At 43.2% G+C, this 19,550-nt stretch overlaps 1 protein-coding gene across 7 annotated transcripts in view; it reads right to left on the reverse strand.

Moving 5' to 3' along the window:
• The window catches only part of EVI5L (ecotropic viral integration site 5 like), a 47,894-nt gene that overhangs the window by 19,793 nt on the left and 8,551 nt on the right, over nucleotides 1-19,550 (reverse strand). For 6 of the 7 annotated variants that reach the window (XM_028717327.2, XM_028717328.2, XM_028717326.2 and 3 more), the window contains exons 2-9: nucleotides 13,054-13,279; nucleotides 9,325-9,514; nucleotides 8,175-8,399; nucleotides 6,262-6,336; nucleotides 4,810-4,935; nucleotides 4,393-4,536; nucleotides 2,592-2,681; nucleotides 50-147 (exon numbers count right to left, since the gene is read on the reverse strand). In XM_028717327.2, coding sequence (XP_028573160.2) covers nucleotides 50-147; nucleotides 2,592-2,681; nucleotides 4,393-4,536; nucleotides 4,810-4,935; nucleotides 6,262-6,336; nucleotides 8,175-8,399; nucleotides 9,325-9,514; nucleotides 13,054-13,235 — 1,130 coding nt within the window. In that variant the 5' untranslated portion in view covers nucleotides 13,236-13,279. Of the gene's footprint in view, nucleotides 1-49; nucleotides 148-2,591; nucleotides 2,682-4,392; nucleotides 4,537-4,809; nucleotides 4,936-6,261; nucleotides 6,337-8,174; nucleotides 8,400-9,324; nucleotides 9,515-9,826; nucleotides 9,851-13,053; nucleotides 13,280-19,550 lie in introns of those variants that run through there. The other variant, XM_028717331.2, reaches the window with a different exon arrangement.

Consider the following 19,550-nt stretch of genomic DNA (forward strand, 5'->3'; position numbering starts at 1 on the left):
AGCGACAAAAGACACTTATGTATGAGATATATGATAAAGTAATACTTACCGTTTCATTTTCTTAGGGTTGTATTTGACCTGGTAAGCCTTAAAGATCAGCTTATCAGGACAGTTTTCAAACTGATGAGGAATCACCTTCTGGAAATACTGTGAAAAAGGCAACACTTAAGTCAGAATGCGCCTAGGATACATTCCCTGGTCAGCAAACCTGCTTCTAATGTCCAGCTTAATTTTATCTACTTCTTCCCAGAAAGCTAAGACAGAGGGAGTGGCCAGTCTTTGGAATGCTTCTTGTGATATAACACTTCTAAGTGCTGCTCACTTGAGTATTACCTCTTGAGAATCACACAATCTAGCATTACGGTCTGGAATGGAAGTGGTCGGGGGGGAGCACTCCTGACCACATTTGTTTTAGTGCATTAAAAGCACTTTAAAAACGTTAACTCTTCCCCACCTCAAGACACATGTGCAATACACCAAACACACAGGGCAGGCCTCAAAATAGGCTGCCTATAGGCTCCATCCTTTGCTATAAAATAGCTTGTGTTTGACATCACCTCCTAAAACAGTGTTGAAGCAGCAAGGAACAGGCAGCAAGGAACTGCCACCTGCAATCACCGCTGCTGTCACCAGCTGGGGTGGGGCCCTTTTCTGCCCTCACAGAGGCCCCCAGTGCCAACTTCCTTGCGAGAAGTGTCAGGACTACCTTCTCTGGTGTGCATGTGTGCCGTATTATCAACTGTCCCCGATTAGACCACTTGATGTGACAGGAATGACAAGAAGCTGGCAGATTCCAGCTAGGCCCCATTCTCTATGGCCAACTTCTAGGAAGGCTGGGTCGCTGGGCTATTTTTAAGGATCTGCCAAGGCCTGCTTTTTAAACTGTGAGCAGCCTGTTCCCATCCAAGCTGATCACTATGAGAACCTTGTAACATTAATCATTTGGTGACCAATATTTCTGCTTTCACTCCCTATCTCTCCCCCCCCCCCCCAATTTGTGAGTCCCTTTTTAGACTGTAAGCCTGAAGGCAGGGACTATGCTGTTTTGACTCTGGGTGATTTTCCAGCTAAAGAGCATAGTATAAAGGCTTTGAATAAGATGTATTCCATGTTATGGGAAAACTGGGTTGACCTGCAGTGGAGATCTGGTATAGACAGACTAGATTTATTTCAGGAGAAGAATGTGTTTAACACAAAACTCACAGTGAAAATATTACAAATGGGATAGGTCCTGGCCATATGCTTAAAACGTTTTTATGCAACCCGTCAGCTGAAATTGCTCCCAAGCTCCCTCTGCAAGGGTGAAGAACCAGGATCAGCTTTCAGAAGATTTGACACTTCAAAGTTGTGAGTCAACACAATTTAGATTGATTTTTACTGCCATTTTTGTTTCTGTACCTTCAGCAATTTTTTTCTGGCATTATGTCTTTAGCCCTAAAGGCTTAAACTTTGTAAGTTCAACCTTGCAATTTGCCACCCAGTTGGGTGGATAGTACTTACCCCAAATGCAAGCCCACCCTTCCTAGTGCTAGCTAATCTTGCAATACCTATCACAGTGGGACACTGTCTTTCTCTACCTGCAGCAGTTCAAGTCTCTTGAAAACCAGGAATACTCAAAGCAACTTCTAAAGTTTGGTTTCCTTACCTTCCTTTTAGAATTACTGTAGAAAAAGTAGGAGCAAAATAGATATTTGAATGGCCAGAGTAAGAATGTATACTCTCCCTCTCATCTCAATATTTCAACACTAATGTTATTAGCAACTGCAAAAAAGCAACAAAAGGTCCCAACTGAGCTGCACTTAGTAACAGCGAAATCCCAACCATGTCTCCTCAGAATTATTTCCTACTGAGTTCAAGGACATTTGCTGCCAGTTAAGTGGGCTTAGGATTGCAGCCCAAGGTATTTTCTTGTGATACTTCTCTTCCTCACTTTGTAGATTCCAAACACCAACATACACCGGTATCTTAAAAAGGGCTATAATATTACAAGAAAGGACACTCCAACTAAACATCAGGAAGAACTTTCTGACGGCAAGAGCTGTTCAACAGTGAAATGGACTCCCTCAGAAGGTGGTGGATTAGAGGACCCTCTGGATCCCTTCAAACCCTACCACTCTATGATTCTATTATTGTTCTTCTACCACTCTATGATTCTATTATTACAGACATGTTACCCAAACAGCATCCCAATTGGAATGCTTACATAGTACCACAAAAGACTGAGAAGCATTCAAAGCTGCCCCCTGGAATGCAAGTGGGCACTGAGACTCTGGTCAGGCCTTGAGCAGACCGCATGCCCCTGCAAGCAGCTTCTAGATCCCAACAGCTGATACAAGCTGAAACAAGTTGACTGGCTCATCACATAAATCAAACTGCAGAGGAATAGGGAGCTGCCAGAATTTGGGCCATGAGCCGTTGCCCTCAGGCATAGTCAGGCTGAAATGGCTAGGGTTTAGGATGTTCCAAAGATGTCTCAACCAGCCCCCCACTTCCATTTCCCCTTCATGTCTTTCTCCCCCATATGGGTATCCGAATGAGAGACAGAAACTAGCAAGTCTACCTCTACTCCTACAGTTCACCATAGAGCTGACCTGTGACATCCCCTCCATGTCCAGTTGCATCAGTTCAGCCTGGTTGAATTGCAGAAGAGCCATCCCCACACGGAAGACTATTTCCAATCCCTGTAAGAAGTCAGCAGAAGTTAGATGGGCTCCACCCCAAAATGGAGTTTCCCATGGTTCGGAGTAAGCCTATGGAGCAATTGAGGAATAAGCCACATTTCCTATGAAGTGGAAATGCAAATGAGATTAGAAGATATCCAACAGAAAAGAAATATATCTAGTTTCCAACCCCCAATAAAATCATCAATCCGCTTGAGCACATCATCCAGAGAATGTGTTGGCTCATCCGTTGCCAAGTTAGGCCGAGAGAGCTCTGAATTGAACACGACTTAACAACTTGCTTAAGCAGCAGCGGGCATATGGATGCTAGCACATTTGCACAAGTATAAATGAACACAATTACAGAATTCTGTGACAAATGGAGCTGAGATAATACTTTGATGTCTTTAAAGGGGGATTAGACAAATTCATGGAGGATAAGGCTATTAACGGCTGCTAATAATTTTGGCTATATACTACCTCAAGGATCACAGGCAGTAGGCCTCTGTATACCTGTTGCTAGGGAACAGCAGAGGGGGAGGGTTTGTTTCCCATTTCCTCCCCGTTGTGAACTTTCCATTAGGTAACTGATTGGCCACTGCAGGAAACAGGATGGAGCAGATAAGGCCTTTGGTCTGATCCTGCAGGGCTCTTCTTACAGCATTTGAAGACACTTCGTTTAAAGGGATGTTCTGTAATCTGCAATATTTTGAAGAGCTGGTGTTTGGCTACAACACCTTTTTTATGGAAGCGGTGTCACTTTTAAACATAATATCATTCAGAAACTTCCTTACACAGACCTGGGCTAGTGGCGTAGGAGAGATGGACGCAGTGTACATTATTATTATTATTATTATTACTTATACACCATCCTATACCCAGAGGTTTCAGGGTGGTTCACAAGAAGACAACAACTTCCTTGTAGTTTTGTGGACTTCCTGGGCACGGGTCAGTTTCTGCCAGCAGATGAGAATGCTGAAAGTAACATGTTTATTTCTGGTTGATTCAACATAACACTAAGTACCGTATTGACCCGAATATAAGCCACACCTGAATATAAGCCGCACCTTTAAAATTCAAAGGGGAAAAAAAAGACAATACTCAAATATAAGCCGCTCCCTTAAAATTCCGCAGGCACTCACACCCGTTCCGTTTTACCATATGTCTGTTTCAGCAGCAATATTGTAAAATCCAATTTTTGTAAGGTCGCGAATTTAAGCCACACTTTAACTTTCCATGGTTGGAATTTGGAAAAAAAGTGGGCCTTATATTCAGGCCAATACGATAAATCCTTGTATGGATGGAATGGCTCCCAGTTCCACAACAGGACCCCCCCCCCCCCGCTTCCCCACATGTGCTCCCCAAGTTTATTCTGAGGGTCCCCCCCTCGAGAGATTTAGGGACAGCACAGGGCACACCCACATTGGGGGGGGGAGTCCCACTGCGCAAGCAGAAGCTATTGCATTCTGGCAAGGATTTAGTTGAATACCACTCTTTGATCCAGGTTATTTTCTAAAATATTTAGAATCTTACACTATGTCTTTACACAATCCACATTTCATAGCATACAGCAGCCTGGAGCAATGTTATTTTAAAAATCAGCCATTAATTCTTCCTCGATATATGCAGACTTGTTGTGATATGTCCCATTAAACAGGTCATGCTCTCACTGCTGCTCTTCCTGTAGCCCTGTGTCCCCACTCCCTTCACATTTTTATATCGAATGCTTTACCTCGTACATGAAGATGTCAAATACTCGAGTGGCCACAGGCAGAGGAAAGGTGGTAAGGAAGAGGGTAAGAAACCAGGATGATGCATACATAGAGGTAAGGAAGCTTTGAGAACGGAAGTGGATATTCAGTTCAGGCAGCTGCTCCTGAAGAGACACAGAACACAGCTCTTAATCAAGAGGAATAACAGCAAGTCTTGAGCATCACAGTTGGATTCCCACAGTCAGGACACTGGATTCTCAAAGGCAGGGCCACACGTATAGTAATTAGTATCCTTAACTTTATTGCCCTGAAATAATAAAGCTGATGTACTTGAGACCGTTACAGGATTTTTAGGAGGCAGGAGGGAAGTAATTCACAGTCTAACAACTTGTACCCTTAGAAGCTTCTTTATGCACAACAAACACAGTCTTTTTTACCTGAAGCATGTACTCAAACTGGTAGATGCAGAGCCCTAGCTCAGCCATAGTGGGTTTAAACAGCTCCCGTAATCTGTACTCTTGCATCAGACGTACAAACACACAGAAAGCCTCTTCTTCAGGCATCTAGAAACGAATGCAACAGGGAGAGGTGATACTAATAGAAGTACATATACTTTGCTTGCACAAGATGTCAGTTTCAATCCCTTGCACCTCCAGTTAGATGGGTCAGAGGGAGCAGAAGTGGGCAAGATGCTTGCCTCTGGAATGCTCTTGCAAATCAATGTAGACAACACTGCATTAGATGGATCCATTATCTGTTTAGGGCAACTTCGTATGTTCAACAGGTAACCGCCACGTTGCCACAAAAGTATTGAAGAAAAACATTCTACTGTATTCACAGAGTCAATATTTGTGCAAGTAACACAAATCTTAAGTGCATTCAGTATGAATGACATCAATTAACTGGATATGGGAACACATTGTAGAATTGTTCTTCTTTGGTACACTGCATTAGGGCTTCTCAGCAGGATACTGCTGTTCTTGTTGTATTATAATGGATACTTCTAGTGCCTAAACTAGTATTAGTTTTCATTTGCAGCAATAAAATGATGCGTTCTCAAAAATGGATTTTTCAGTGATGCTTCTTCTAAATCAGATATCCCCATTTTATACTGACATATGCATAACACTCTACCCATTACTGTTTAAACTAATGGCAACTTGTTTTGTTTTGAAGCACTTGAAATTCCATATGGTTTTTCATTACTAAAGTTGATGAATACGCTTCCACTCTTGTACAGACGACATTAGTACAAAGGAGTGACGGCGGGATATCAAAAAGATGCCTTGAAAGCCCAGCTCCTAGTCCAAACACAGGCCCAACAGTGAATGTAACTGAAAAACATCTTCATTCATTGTGTTTATTCTAGATTACATTCCTCCAGCCTGGGCCAGGAAAACAACAACACGTTTGTAGGACTTACCCTACAATGGATTTCAAAATTCCTAGGCACTAGCATTAATACAGGTGCCTGAAGATTTTTTAGGCCTGCTTCTAGCTTTTCCCAACCCAGGCTCCCCAGATGCTGTTGGCCCCATCATCCACAGACTGCATGACCAATAGCCATGGATGATAGGAGCTGTAGCTCAACAACATGTGGGGATCCAAGGTAGGGAAGGCCTGTCTAGCTGAAACCATTTGGAAATATCAAAAGCTTTAATAAAGTAGGGTCATATAAGAGAATGTTTCCTTCTACTAAAGTAGCTATTTTAACAATGTAGTCAAGCCCAGTTAAAATTTGTGTTTGGCACTGACCAATGCTAAGGTGCAAGCAACTAGATTTATAACCTGTTTTAATATTTTGCAAGGTGCTGAACTGTTCCATAAGCTCCCAAGTAAAGACGAACACTTAGGTTCAGGCCAGACATCTACTCCCATGTTACACAAACCTGCATCAGGAGCAGTCCAACGATGAATGCACTGCCTTGGCAGTACCCAACCTCACGGTCTACTAGAGAGTAAGCCTGAAAGAAAAGCAAACCTTAAGCAACAGCTGGTCCAGATTAGCACAAAATACAACCACCAAATGCCCAAAGGGATTTGAAGCACAATTAAAACACACAACTACGAGGCAGAGTTTTGACACAACTTGTTCAACCACACACAGAATTTTCTTAATGCTGGAAAGTTTCCAATATCAGCAGTTGGAAAGGGAGGGGAACTGGGAAGGATCCAGACCATGTCATTCAAGTCACTGCTTAATACACACAAGCAGAACGACAGAAAATATTTCTACAAATGTTTCCGCAATCATGCTACAAATGAAGATTAAAATGAGGACCTTAATACAATTCAAATAATTGTTGTTGTTTTGAAAAAAGGAACTAAATGAAGAGATGTACACCTTTAAGTACTTAAGAACAGTGCTTTGTTCCCCACAACACACAGAACACTTTTTTTTAAAAGATTAGCTGAAGCTCCTGGCTGGGAATTTCCCTTCTTCTAAGGTTCTCAGGATGTGCCCTCTGCATTTCTTTCAGGGAAGTTGGGAATTTATTGAATTGGCTTAGCTTCAGCATCTGTCCAGCTCTTCCTCTTTATACAGCAGGTTAAGCATTTGTCTTTCCAGAGTGTAGTTCAGCTGCAATCCTTGTGTCAACTACAAAGCCAACTGGGAAGGAGGAACGCATAGCTAAGCTTTCCCAATAGCACAATGTAGTTACATCAAAGAGCAATGTGCAGAAACACCTCCATCTCAGGAATAGCTACATCTTATATTCCCCTGAGAAGTCAACAAAATTTTGCCTCTGGCAGTCAATTATGTGTGGTCATCAGTGACTCCCGTACCAATAGATGAGTCACTTCTAAAGTAACAGATGAGTCACTTCACACCACACATCAAAAAATGGGAACAGGAGAACAAGAGGGACTGCCTATTTCCTTCTCCAATGTATGGCATGAAGCAAGGCAGACATCCTCAAGTTCTCTGCATGTGTAGAGGACTCAGTGGAGGGCAAGGGACTTCTCTCCCATGTCTGGCACAATGACAGCCCTTCCAAAGTTTTCTGTAATTTGCAAAGGCCTGGGTTCTAAGATGGGGTGGTCTGTGGTGTGTGTGGCTTTGTCAACTGGCTTTCTTAATTCCTGCTTCTCACAATGCATATCCTGCTAGAGGTTGGTTTTCTTTACCACCACACTTTTATTTATGGCTTTATTACGTAGCTGAAATTTTTAAATTGTATTTAAGTTTTAATTTCCCAAAGTCTGGACACAAACAATTGGCAGAACCTACAGCTGTTCAGCAGATTGATGTCAGCCACAAGCCATAAAATTATTTGCTACAAAAAATGGCATTAGAAAGGTCTGCAAAGAAATAAACACCCCATTCCCCACTGTGGAAGTCAAGCAACTCCTTTAGAAACTATCCATGGCTGGTATATTTCATCATACTGAGAGCTGAAGGAGCATCAGTTCTTATCAAGGCTGTCTCAGGACAATTTCTAGATATAAAAGGAAGAATGATTCAAGTACCCTAATATAAAGCTGTATCCAGGGATTCAGAACCTCAGCTGTGACAAGGCCCATGTAATTTAAGGGGCAGAGAAATTAGCATGTATTATGGTACCAAGATTTTACAGAGCAGATGAAAGTAGTGCATAGATACCACACATTTTGTCTTATGAATTATGAATGCTAATACCCAAACTCTAGGCAGCTAGAAGTCCTCCTTTGATGTGCAGGTTAAGCCACTTTGTAAAGTTCAATCCATGAAATGCCTGAATAACAAAAGATCAGACTTTTGGAGCATCAAGCACTGAGTGTTGATTTCTAAAGCAATTTCATTAGGGAGATTCCTACTTGCCTTCATAACATTGAAGAGGACCTCTTGGCCCAGACTGTCCTGTCCCTTAAAAAACTCGTGCTCTGGGTATGTCCGGGCAATATCCCTCCTGATCAGCTTTTCACAAGGAGAAGACATCTTTAACAACTCTGAATACTGATTCTTCACTGGCATGTCAGTGGCACTGCACAGAAGTTGCCAAACAATGGCTCGGAAGTGGTGGGGAATTCCTTTCCTTATGAGCTCCTAAGGGGGGGGGGGGAGGGGAGAGAGAAACAATGTATGAGAAACCCCAAGCGACATTTGTGAAGTAGGACTCCCAAGCCCAAATCCTGTCCACAGTTCTGCTCAATATGCCATAAGGAGGCTGCATATTTTAAACCTTTGGTATAAACTAAGGAGGACGCTGGACGCAAAGCAATTACCTCATGATCACAGCATATTGGAATAAGTCAGCTTGGTAAGAGAGAAGGGAGTACAGGAATAAAAAAATTAAGTTTTCAAAACAGTAACCAAAATTCTATTGGCAGAGAATTTCTGTTTACTATCTAGTTCTCTGTTTGGAACTATTAATTGATTGCACCATAATTTTTTACGCATTCTTTGCAAATTACCATGTACATCAGTGGCATTGTATAAATAAAACTTTCCTTCCCTCCAATACCTTGTCTCTGATAAATTCTGCTCCCCTCAAACAACCACAGGCACATTACTTACACATTAGCTCACAATTGTGATGTAAGTGTGTACAATTGTGAAAAGGATTACAGAGTTTATGCAATCACACTTGTGTTATTATAATTAAAAGTATTCATTAGCTGCATTACTTACAAATGAGACAACACAGTATGAACATTAAAAGCAATTGTCACAAGCCAACCAATAAAAGTCTAAAACACATATCACTTCTTGTTTCTACAATACTTCTTGTGAGAGTCATAGAATCATAGAGTTGGAATAGACCACAAGGGCCATCGAGTCCAACCCCCTGCCAAGCAGGAAACACCATCAGAGCACTCCTGACATATGGTTGTCAAGCCTCTGCTTAAAGACCTCCAAAGAAGGAGACTCCACCACACTCCTTGGCAGCAAATTCCACTGTCGAACAGAGAAGGAGGAGTATTCATGCGCCCTCACGGGTACTGCCCATCGCCAGAGCAGACTCCCTCACCTTGAGCAGTTTTTCCTTCTTTTTCCGCCATTCTTCCCATTCATTTACAATCCTCCCCCACAAGATCCAGGTATCCTCCTCAAGATGGCTCAAGTTGGATGAGGCAGAAGAGCTCGAGACCAAAGAGGACCCACTATTCCTTCGCGAGCCATTCATGGAGCGCAAGGATTTGGAATCTGCTTCTAGAAGCCTGGGAAAATGACAGACTGTTAGTAGCATCCCTACCAGCCCCACAATCAGGTTACACCTTCAGAGCTATGCAGGTGCATCAACATCTAACTAAGTTACCACGAAAGTAGGACTCCTCAGTTACAATTGGTATGCACAGAGCTTCCAGTTGAACTAAGTTGAAATGCTTTTGCACACAAGTTTTTTGACATGCCAGCCCTTCTAGCAGCATACAAAGCATCTCCAGAGGTAAAACAGCTACAAACATATCACATTAAAAACAGCAAAGTTTGTCTGCTGATGGAGTCTGTAATTTAGGGGTCAGCAAGCTTACCAAACGATGGGCTGGTCCACGTTCCGTCTGGATGGGCTAGAGCGTGTTCCAGAGGATGGGCTAGAGCGTGTGTGCACGCGCGCTCTTCCGGGTTGCTTCTCCGTCCCGCACACGTGTGCACACACTATTTCCGGTGCACATCCAGGTCGGAGGAGCACCTGTACACATGCGCACGCACACAGGTGCCATCAACCTGGAAGTTGTTCCCCGCGCCGCGCCACACCGGTAAGAGCGGGCGGTGGGAGAACAAAGCACATTCCTCAACAGAGCCCAATTTAACAATTAAGATCTCAGGCAATAAGAGTCAAGAATGATAAGAAAACCTCTCCATGTCTATGGTACATCTCGGCTTCACCCAATTTCTATTTTAAATAAAGGTGTAATTTATATTCAAATGCAAGACCAGAGAATTAAGACAAATTGAATTCTGTTACTTTCAGAAATCATTTTCAATGAAATCCCCTACTAGATTATTCTACCCATCAACTTGGTAATCACCTGAAGCCTTTAGCCAAAATCACATCACCGTTTTTAAAACAGATTTAGAAACACGAAGGGCAATATAATTCCTATAAATATTAAGAAAACCTTGTTCATTATACACAGCTCAGCAGAATTTGATTCCTCAGGCAGCTATAAAGGACTTATGCTTACTCATCAACAAGGTGTTCTCAGTTTTCTACTTTACTAATTCTCAATCCCAAGTGAAGCAGTCATGATAAAACAGTCTGGTAAACAAAACAGCTTTTAGATTAGGAAAAGAGCTGTTATACATTAGGTCAATGAGATAAGTATTTCAAAGAAACAGCGAGACACAAGTTACCAAGAAATCTTTGCCTGTTCAATTCAACATTTGTCACTTTCCATTACAGGTTCTCTGGCTGTCATGATCATTTGATGTTCGGATGCCACCACATGGCCATTTAGAAATCAAGCAGGGCATTCAGTAAAAGGAAGCTACCATAGAGCTACTGAAAGTAGCAAATCTACAGTTGTTTATACGATATGAGCAGCTGTCAAATCCAGGCAAATCAAAAAACAGAAAGGCAATGCCAAAACAGAGCTCTCACTGCCTGTCTACTCAGTCTAGCACACACTGCTTGGATACTTTGGCAAAACTTCTGTCTCTAAAAGGAATGGAGCCTAACCTAGACAATGACATCTGAACAATGAAATCCAACATGCACTCAGGTCACTGATTGCTACATGGGAGAACATGTGCTTTGCTGGAACGAGGAATACTGCACTCAGTCCTTATTCAAATGGAGAAACAGTGGAAAGTCTGCTAATTCTAGTGTCCCAGCAAGTTATCCTACCTGGCCTCTGATTTTTAGAGGTTCTAAAGTCCAACAAGGTAGAAAGCCTAAGAAGACTGAAATGCTGCCCTAATGATCTATGCCAGTGTTTCCCAACCGGTGTTCCGCGGCACACTAGTGTGCCGCGAGATGTTGCCTGGTGTGCCGCGAGCGAGTCCAAAAAAGGTTGGGAAACACTGGTTTCTCTTTCAAAAAGGAAACGTGGGTTAAAGCGGCGACGCCGCCTCCCACTCACTTTCCTGCTCTGGCTTCCCTAACAGTTTTCCGAGTTGCGTCACAGGATCCAGCCCCCTTTTCCACATGTGACACGGGGCTGGAGGGAGGGAAAGAGGGCTTTACGTCGCGCACAAAGGCAGCCTCCTAGAAGCGCTCTGGGCCGGCGCCGTTTCGCCGAAGGCACCGGAGGACCCCCACCCTCAGCTCCTTCAGAAAGGAAGCCCCGCCCCTCGGCTCCCTACGCCGCCAGGCAGCTCAGCTGACTGACGAGGACGTTCTGCGGCGGCGGCCGCCGCACAACCACCGCAGTTGCTGGCAGCGTCCGCAGCGCAATAAGTAACAGCGCCTGGTGCTGCCAACTCTTTCTCTCTCTCTCCCGCCCCGCCCCCAAGCTCTCGCGCGCCCCGCGTCAACATCGCTGCGCGCAGCTTCCCGAGCTCGAGGCCAGCCGCTGCACGCACGCGCCGGCTCGTCATCGGCTCCGGTTGTTGCCTTTCTCCGCCGAGGTCGGTGGACCCTGAGCCTAGGCTTCCTTCCCGCACCCCGCTTTCCGAAGACCGCACACCAGTTGGGCCAGTACATATTCCCCTCCCATGACTGGAGCGGAATAGCCCTTTCTCTTCTTCCCCAACCCTTGTCGTTGGAGGAGTCCCTCAGTCCCTCGCTTTGCTGCCTCCTCCCCCCCCCCACCCCCAAAGCTTGGAGGTTCCCCGGCAAGGGGGAGGGGAAAAAATTGAAAGTTACACTTTCGTGCGTCCCTCCCGGCGTGACGCTGCGCGCTGACGTCACGGGGCTGTAATGGTGGTGTGCCTCGAGATTTTTTTCATCAAACAAGTGTGCCTTTGCCCAAAAAAGGTTGGGAAACACTGATCTATGCAGCATCTTATTTTTAATATCCAGTTCATTTGCTTACGAATGAATTGTTCTATATGGTTCATGTAGGGATGCTGAAGGAATGTCAGTGATCTGGATTATGGGGCAAGCACATCTGATCTACGCCTCGCAAACAAAATCATGGGTCAGAGGAGTTCTGCCTCTGAATCTGGACCACCCAATAAAGCCCTACAAGGTGGTCTGAGTGGGACGTATTTTTTATATATATATAAAACCCTCTAAGAGCTGCTTGGAGCAGCAAATAATCACGCCAGTTGCCATGCAAGTTGAAAACATGGCTACAAATGGCCCCAGGATTGATGAGATGTGGGTGTGTGTCAGTTGCTTCCAGAGACACTGTGTGAGAATAAAACATGGTTGAACAATGCAAAAGGCATGCTGCTTGGACCACTAAAATGTAGGTTGGAGAAAGAAAGTTTTGCGCAGATTTCCTTTTTAAAAACATGTATGCAGGAACGGGACAGGTGGGAACCAATGGGGGTTTCATGTGATCAGAACTGGGCTGATCCCTAGACTAAAGTAACCTGTCAAAGTTCTTTTTCTGTTCATTTGAATGAATGAAAAGAAAAAGGTGACAACTGCATTTATCAATGTCCAAAAGTATCTCCCATTTGGTAGCATTGAGCTATACACTATATGGGCTTTATACTCAAGAAAGCATTTAAAAATATGTATTTATGTACAGCATTCCCAACTAGAAGGACTGGTTTCTCAGCTTTAATAATCACATCGATAACTTTTTTAACCAACCCAATGTGTATGCATACTATATCCAAGTTCAGCTCACTTCACTCAACTTACCTGTTTTGTTCTTCAAGCTTTGCCAATAGCTCCAACTCATCTGGGCTCAGATTCTCAGAATCGGACGTGGGGGAGCATGCAGGCATGGAGTTGACGGAGGAGAGTCCTTCATGGGAAGAAGAGTCTGGACTGATGGCCGGACTTGCCATCTCAGGCAGTTTGAGGGTAGCGGGGATGTCCATTAAAAAAGTATTCAGAAACAGTTTCAGGAAGGTCAAAGTATCACCTGAAAGGAAGGGGGGAAACCGCATTTTTCAGAGCAACAGTCCTTTTTTGCTTATATAGACTGATGTCAATATAAAGAACGACCTTTAAAGGTCTAGTTCTACACTGTTCAGAAGCATTTGGTTGGATGTGGCTAAGGCTCTATCAGGCCATCATATTCAAAACCGGGCACTTCAGGAAGAGTACAGAGATTATTAATTTCCGGCTCTATGAGAAGATGATGATTGAATTTTTAACTTTAGGTGGTAGTTCAAGAGAGGAACTTTTAAAAGATGTAGGAGTACTGTTACCTGTGAACTAGGTTAATGTTTTATCAATTTGGCCATTTTGTATTCTGTGATCTCTTTTAGGCTGCTAAAACACAACAGACATCTCTATCAATAGTAGGCAACACTTTACTTCTAAGCTCACAAATAATTCAGATGTAAGGTTAAGTCTCTGCTGAAAAAAAGCTTCCAAATATTTTTTGAAATTAAAAAGGTCACACTATTTTCCTTTAGTGCTGTGGTACAGAGCTTGCAGGCCTTCACTAAATTGCTTTTTCTGCTGAATTTAAAATTCTTTAAAGGTAATTCCCAAATAAATTTACTCATTCAACTCTTCGTATTCTTACTAATCTGCTTACTAAATTACAGGATTCTTACTAAATCCTGGCTGGTATTTTTTTAATATTTCTATTCATGTCATGTCATATCAAAAAGTGCAACACTGACATCAGAAGGGCTCGAAAGTCAACTCACTATGTTCCTCCATGATATTACCAAGTCTCATGACTAACCATGTCTACATGAAGTAAGTCCTACTGAATTCAGTAGGGCTTATTCTCAGGTAAATGAGGTTAGGACTGCAGCCAAAGACACTGCTTTTTTCAACAGGCTGCATTAATGGTGCAATCCTAAAGTGGAGTTAGGCCACCTGAAGGGCATCGGAATTTGGCAGAAGTCCTCCTGCCCTCACAGAATGCCAGATAACACCATAAAATCCCGCCACACAAACTGACAGGGTGCCACAAGGAAGCCAACTGGGTCCTGACGATGGAATGATTATGGTATTTGGTGTCTCAGACGCTTTCCTGAAGGGCAGCCAGATATCTCTCTTAAGGAGCCATGTCTTGCCACTTGTGGCACTGGGCATCAAATGAATGATGGGCTGCTATGCCACAGCTGTGTGTGTTGCAATGTATTCTGGCTCACTCCACTTCTGGGTAGTGATGTGGTGTTGACTCAATCCTATCCCAAGATTTGTAGGTAGCAGCTGTGTTGCCAAGGATAATGGAGCTGCCCTTTTTGGCAGTGTTTTTAGATGCCTCTTCGTCCTGTTCTCCTGCTCTCCCCCACCACCAATCCTGGGCTAAGCAAATATTGGACACAGCAAATGTTCGCCTGACATTGTGGCAACATTATCTGTGGCCCAAGCATAATTGCAGTTTGTGATTGTTCAGCCTGGGTCTTTATCAGACCAATGTCTGATCTACCAGAGAAATCAAAATAATCCTGTTTCCAGGCTTTGTCACATAATTTATTTCCCTATCATGTCAGCTACCCACTTTCTAATTAGATCTCATGCCCCAAAGCCCAATGAATGTGAAGGAGAATGGGTTTGCAAGGCTGCAGTGGACCAAGCGCTATCAAAAACATGTGCTCTCTTACTGTAAATTTGCCAGATGTCCCTGTAATTTCTTTTGCACCTACAGTGCTACCTTGGTTTTCAAACATAATCCATTGTGGAAGTCCGTTTGAGTTCTGAAACATTTGAAAACCGAAAGCGGAAGCCTCAAAAAGGAAGCTGCGTTTCCTGTTCAACTTCCAAGGCACGTTTGAAAACCAAGGCACCTTTAGGTTTTCGGTGTTCGAGTTCCGAAATGTTCGACTATGGAGGTGTTCAAAAACCAAGGTACCACTGTACATAGATTTCTAGATGTATTCTGTTTAGCTGCTCTCTAAACTGGGTGGATGGTGCTGGAGGAGACTCTTGAGAGTCCCATGGACTACAAGAAGATCAAACCTATCCATTCTTAAGGAAATCAGCTCTGAGTGCTCACTGGAAGGACAGATCCTGAAGCTGAGACTCCAATACTTTGGCCACCTCACGAGAAGAGAAGACTCACTGGAAAAGACCCTGATGTTGGGAAAGATGGAGGGCACAAGGAGAAGGGGACGACAGAGGACGAGATGGTTGGATAGTGTTCTCGAAGCTACCAGCATGAGTCTGACCAAACTGCAGGAGGCAGTGAAAGACAGGAGTGCCTGGTGTGCTCTGGTCCATGGGGTCACGAAGAGTTGGACACGACTAAACAACAACAACAAACTGGGTGGACAGGCAACAAAAATCACAAATGAAATGTAAATGAGCTTCAGTGTAAGTGAGTGTGAGCGATACAGATACAAAGTAGTACAAAATAAGCTCCAATCTCACGTACGTTGATGAGGTAGTCGTACTGAAGCAGAGCAACAGCTAGGATATATTGTGCAACTCACTATTGGGATCATGGTGGAGAGTATAATGAAATCAATACAGCATCCTATGTGAAAAACAAAATCCATGCTAGGGAGATTATTAAGGAAAGAGATTGAAAATGCTCTTCTCAGTACTCTAATGCCTTTATACAAATCTATGGAGCAGCCTTGTTTGGAATGCAGAGTACAGTTCTGGCGATTCCATCTCAAGAAAGATACTGCAGAGCTGGAAAAAGAACAGAAAAGGGCACCTAAAATGGTCAGAGAACGCTGGAATTTGTGAGAAAGGAGTAGGATGGGGCACAGCTAAAGAGGATGTGATTGAGGCTTGAATAGGGCCATAGTTGAAGCCCTATGTTAAGGGTAAGACACATGTACAGCATTTATCCATTGTAACCTGATATCCAGGGATGGGGGAGTAGGTGTGCGGCTTAGAGAATAGCTTAATAGATATACAAGAAACTTAGCAGTGTAGGAAAGGTAGATTTGAGGATTGTCCAAACCAATTTGTAGGAGTCTCAAGGTTGACAAGTAATTTACAGTAAGTAGGTGTTGCCAGTTCTTCCCCTCCTAGTGTTCGCTGTTGTTGGACTTGATTTCTCCATTTGTACTGCATCTTTTGGGAAATCTTTTATTATTATTAAGTCAAGGGCCAAGTATATTATCTACTGTGCCCTAGCAGTAGCACACCATACATCTAGAGTTTTAGGTTTAATCAGTTTTGCTGCTTATTTTAACCTGTGAGTGGTGCCAAGGTATGTCATGGCAAATGCTCAGTCGAAACCTGTGATACCTGTCAACAGTTCCAGCAACAGAAGCTGTGTGTTTACGAGGGTCGCTGGGAGGAGGGTGGGGAAAAACAGGCCTGGTTAGAACAGGGATGAGGACTCAGACTCTTGTGGCTCTCCAGGCTCTGACTCCCAGCAGTCCCAGCCAACACGCCCAGCATTGAGGGATGGTGGAAGTTGCAGTCCAGCTACATCTGGAATGCCACAGGTCCTCCATCTCTGGGCTAGTGGTGCTAATAACACTAAAGGTCACAGGTTCATTCCCCATACATGCCAAAAGTTCTGCACCTCTTTTTCATCCTACTCATTTCTCTCCATTTCAAAAGTATAGTCACATAAAATGGACAATTATTTTGCAAACACCTGAGATAAATGCACAATTAATCAACTGAGCCATTAGAAGAGGGGAATTCAGGGAACTGCAGAGTCCATTAATTCTAAGACAATGTGGCCCCCCCCCCCAAATATTCCCTGCAAGTTCTGTTTTGTCAGATCTCTCCTTTCAACCAACTCAAAGACACTCCCAGCCTAAGACAAGGCCTCAGTTAAGCCCCACAGACCTCAAGGGTTTACAGGCTGAAAATGTTAGGCCAAGAGGCTCAAGGCCTCCAGACCAATATACACATATATACCAATATACACATACCAATATACCTATGTCCTCAAAACCTTATTTTGTACATTAATAAATGAACCCCTTATTATAATGAACAACTGTGCAGTTTTTGAGCAGCCATTTTGTGAAGAGCCTTGGTTGAGCTCTAATATACCATTAACAGTAAATATAAATAGAAGGTCTAAATAATTATAACTGGGAGGTTGGGGTGGGACTCAGCTACTGTGACGCTTCCTGAGGGGAAGAGAGTCTCAGTATTCAGCTATAGGTTAGGGAAGGAAGATTATCTCAATCCCAAATAAAGAGTGGGGAAGCATCCCCACACCTCCCCATTTTTAATGCATCTCCTTCTTTCTTGCTCAGCCTGTATCTTTTTCCATCTCTCTCTCTCTCTCATTTTCCTAACCTTCCCATATCTTTCTTTTCTTCTTTATTATTTCTCATTCCAGTATCTTTCCTAATTCATTCTAATTTCCCACTCCTACTTTCCTTTACACTTTCTTTTGCTTATGAAAGGAGAGTGAATGGTGTGCTACTTCCTTCTATGATGGGGCAGGAAGAACTTAGAATAAACCCCAAGCTTTTTTCCTTTTTTACAGTGGACAGTTGCTAATTTGGTGTGGGTTTACTCTGTCAGTTAACACAGCCTTCCCCAACCTGGTGTCCTCCAAATGTGTTGGACTACAATTCCCATCAGCCCCAGCTAGCACAGCAGTTATGGCAAGAGTTAATGGAAGTTGCCGTCCAAAACATTTGGAGACCCCTAAGCTGGAAAAGTTTGAATTAAAAGTATGTAAATAATACTTGCCTACCCTACAGAGCTGCTTTAACATTTACAAGAGTGGTATTTGTAAATTTTCATGGCTCATGTTTCCTAACACACATACTGTGTTTTACTGAGTTAGTTCATGTAACCTTAGACAATAAATATTATGTAAAAGTACAAGTAAATACATTCAGCGATGCAGGCATTCAAAATCAGCAGAAGACATTTGGGACTTTCAGATAAGCTATGAACTCCTTTTGACATCTTCATCAGATTTTTTAAAAAACCATTTTTCACTTATCAAGTGGCAAGCGTATTGGGTTTTAAGATACGCTGCATGTGTATTCTTACCCTTTTTAATGGTGTGTGTTTTCTTATTTTATTCCTTCCTTTCTCTATTTAATTTCTCATTTCCAATTTCAAGTTTGTCTGCTAAGATAGTTGTAGGCACAGACTTCTCAAAAATGTAATCAAATATAATAAACAACAACCACCCACTTTTGATTTAAAGCAGGGCTGGGTAAACATCCAGCCCATGGCACAGATTTGGTCCTGCCTGGTCTCCCCATTTAGCCTGTGACCAAAACACACACCTCTGCCCCTCACCGAACACCATATGTGACATCAGGTGTGGGGCAGGCAGAGCTCTGCCTGGAAAGGCATGGCTTTTCCCTGCTGAAAGCAGGATTGAATTCTAATGCATGAGGAATTAAACCCTGCTTGGTCACTATCTACTTCCACTCCCATGGGTCAATTCCTTTCAGACCTTCACATATTTAGCGCAAAGATCTGAAAGTGGCTAAGTGTGTTCTGCTGATTGCAGTAAGAAAACTCTGTGCAATTAGAGCCCTGATAATAAGGCAGGGTTTTCAACTGCACACAGAGGCTTCCAAGGCCAAAGAATATAGAAACCCCCTTTAGACCTTTGCACTCTACATGCAAAGGTCTGAGAACCACCCCTGAAGGGACCCTGGGGCACAGCTTGAGTGAACTCCCCTCCTCCTACACAGTTTTAACCCTTTTGTGTTCAAGCTCTTGCCTAGAGAAATGCATAAAACTCACTGCAGTCCTAATGGCTTCCTATCACCGACACTTTCATCCTCAAATTAATTTACGGTAGGTTCCTTTCATATCCTGCTTGTATGACTGCAGAAGAGAGCTAATTCCAGCATTCAGCATTACGTTTTCTAAGCCAGCAAAGGCTGTTTACAACCTCCTCCACACAAATCCTGATACGGGAGGGGGGGGATATCTAATAATATATAAAAATGTAACAGCAGCATTCAACTAAGAATTCCCCACTGATCAGGTCAGAAGATTATGAAGCAAAAAACAGCACTAGAACAGAGTATCCTATCAATATCCTGGGCCTCCCTGCAAGAGCTCAATGCAAAGTTGCTTCAAGTTAGGCCTGAAATTGAAAGCTTCCGTAGTAATACTTTCCAAACCTTCTAATGGTTCAGTTGATAAACCCTTGGCCATGAGAAGAAGGGAATTCAGGGCATGTTCAGAGTGCCCACAAATTAAGGCATTTTTGCTTTTTTGTCAACCTTTGGGACCAAGGAAGCTACCGTATCTTGAGCTACATATCAAATGCTTACTGCTGAGGTTGTGAACCAAAATCCCCATCACTGAACCCTCAGTCA

The sequence above is a fragment of the Podarcis muralis genome, chromosome 2, assembly GCF_964188315.1.
Source record: "Podarcis muralis chromosome 2, rPodMur119.hap1.1, whole genome shotgun sequence".
Lineage (NCBI taxonomy): Eukaryota > Metazoa > Chordata > Lepidosauria > Squamata > Lacertidae > Podarcis > Podarcis muralis.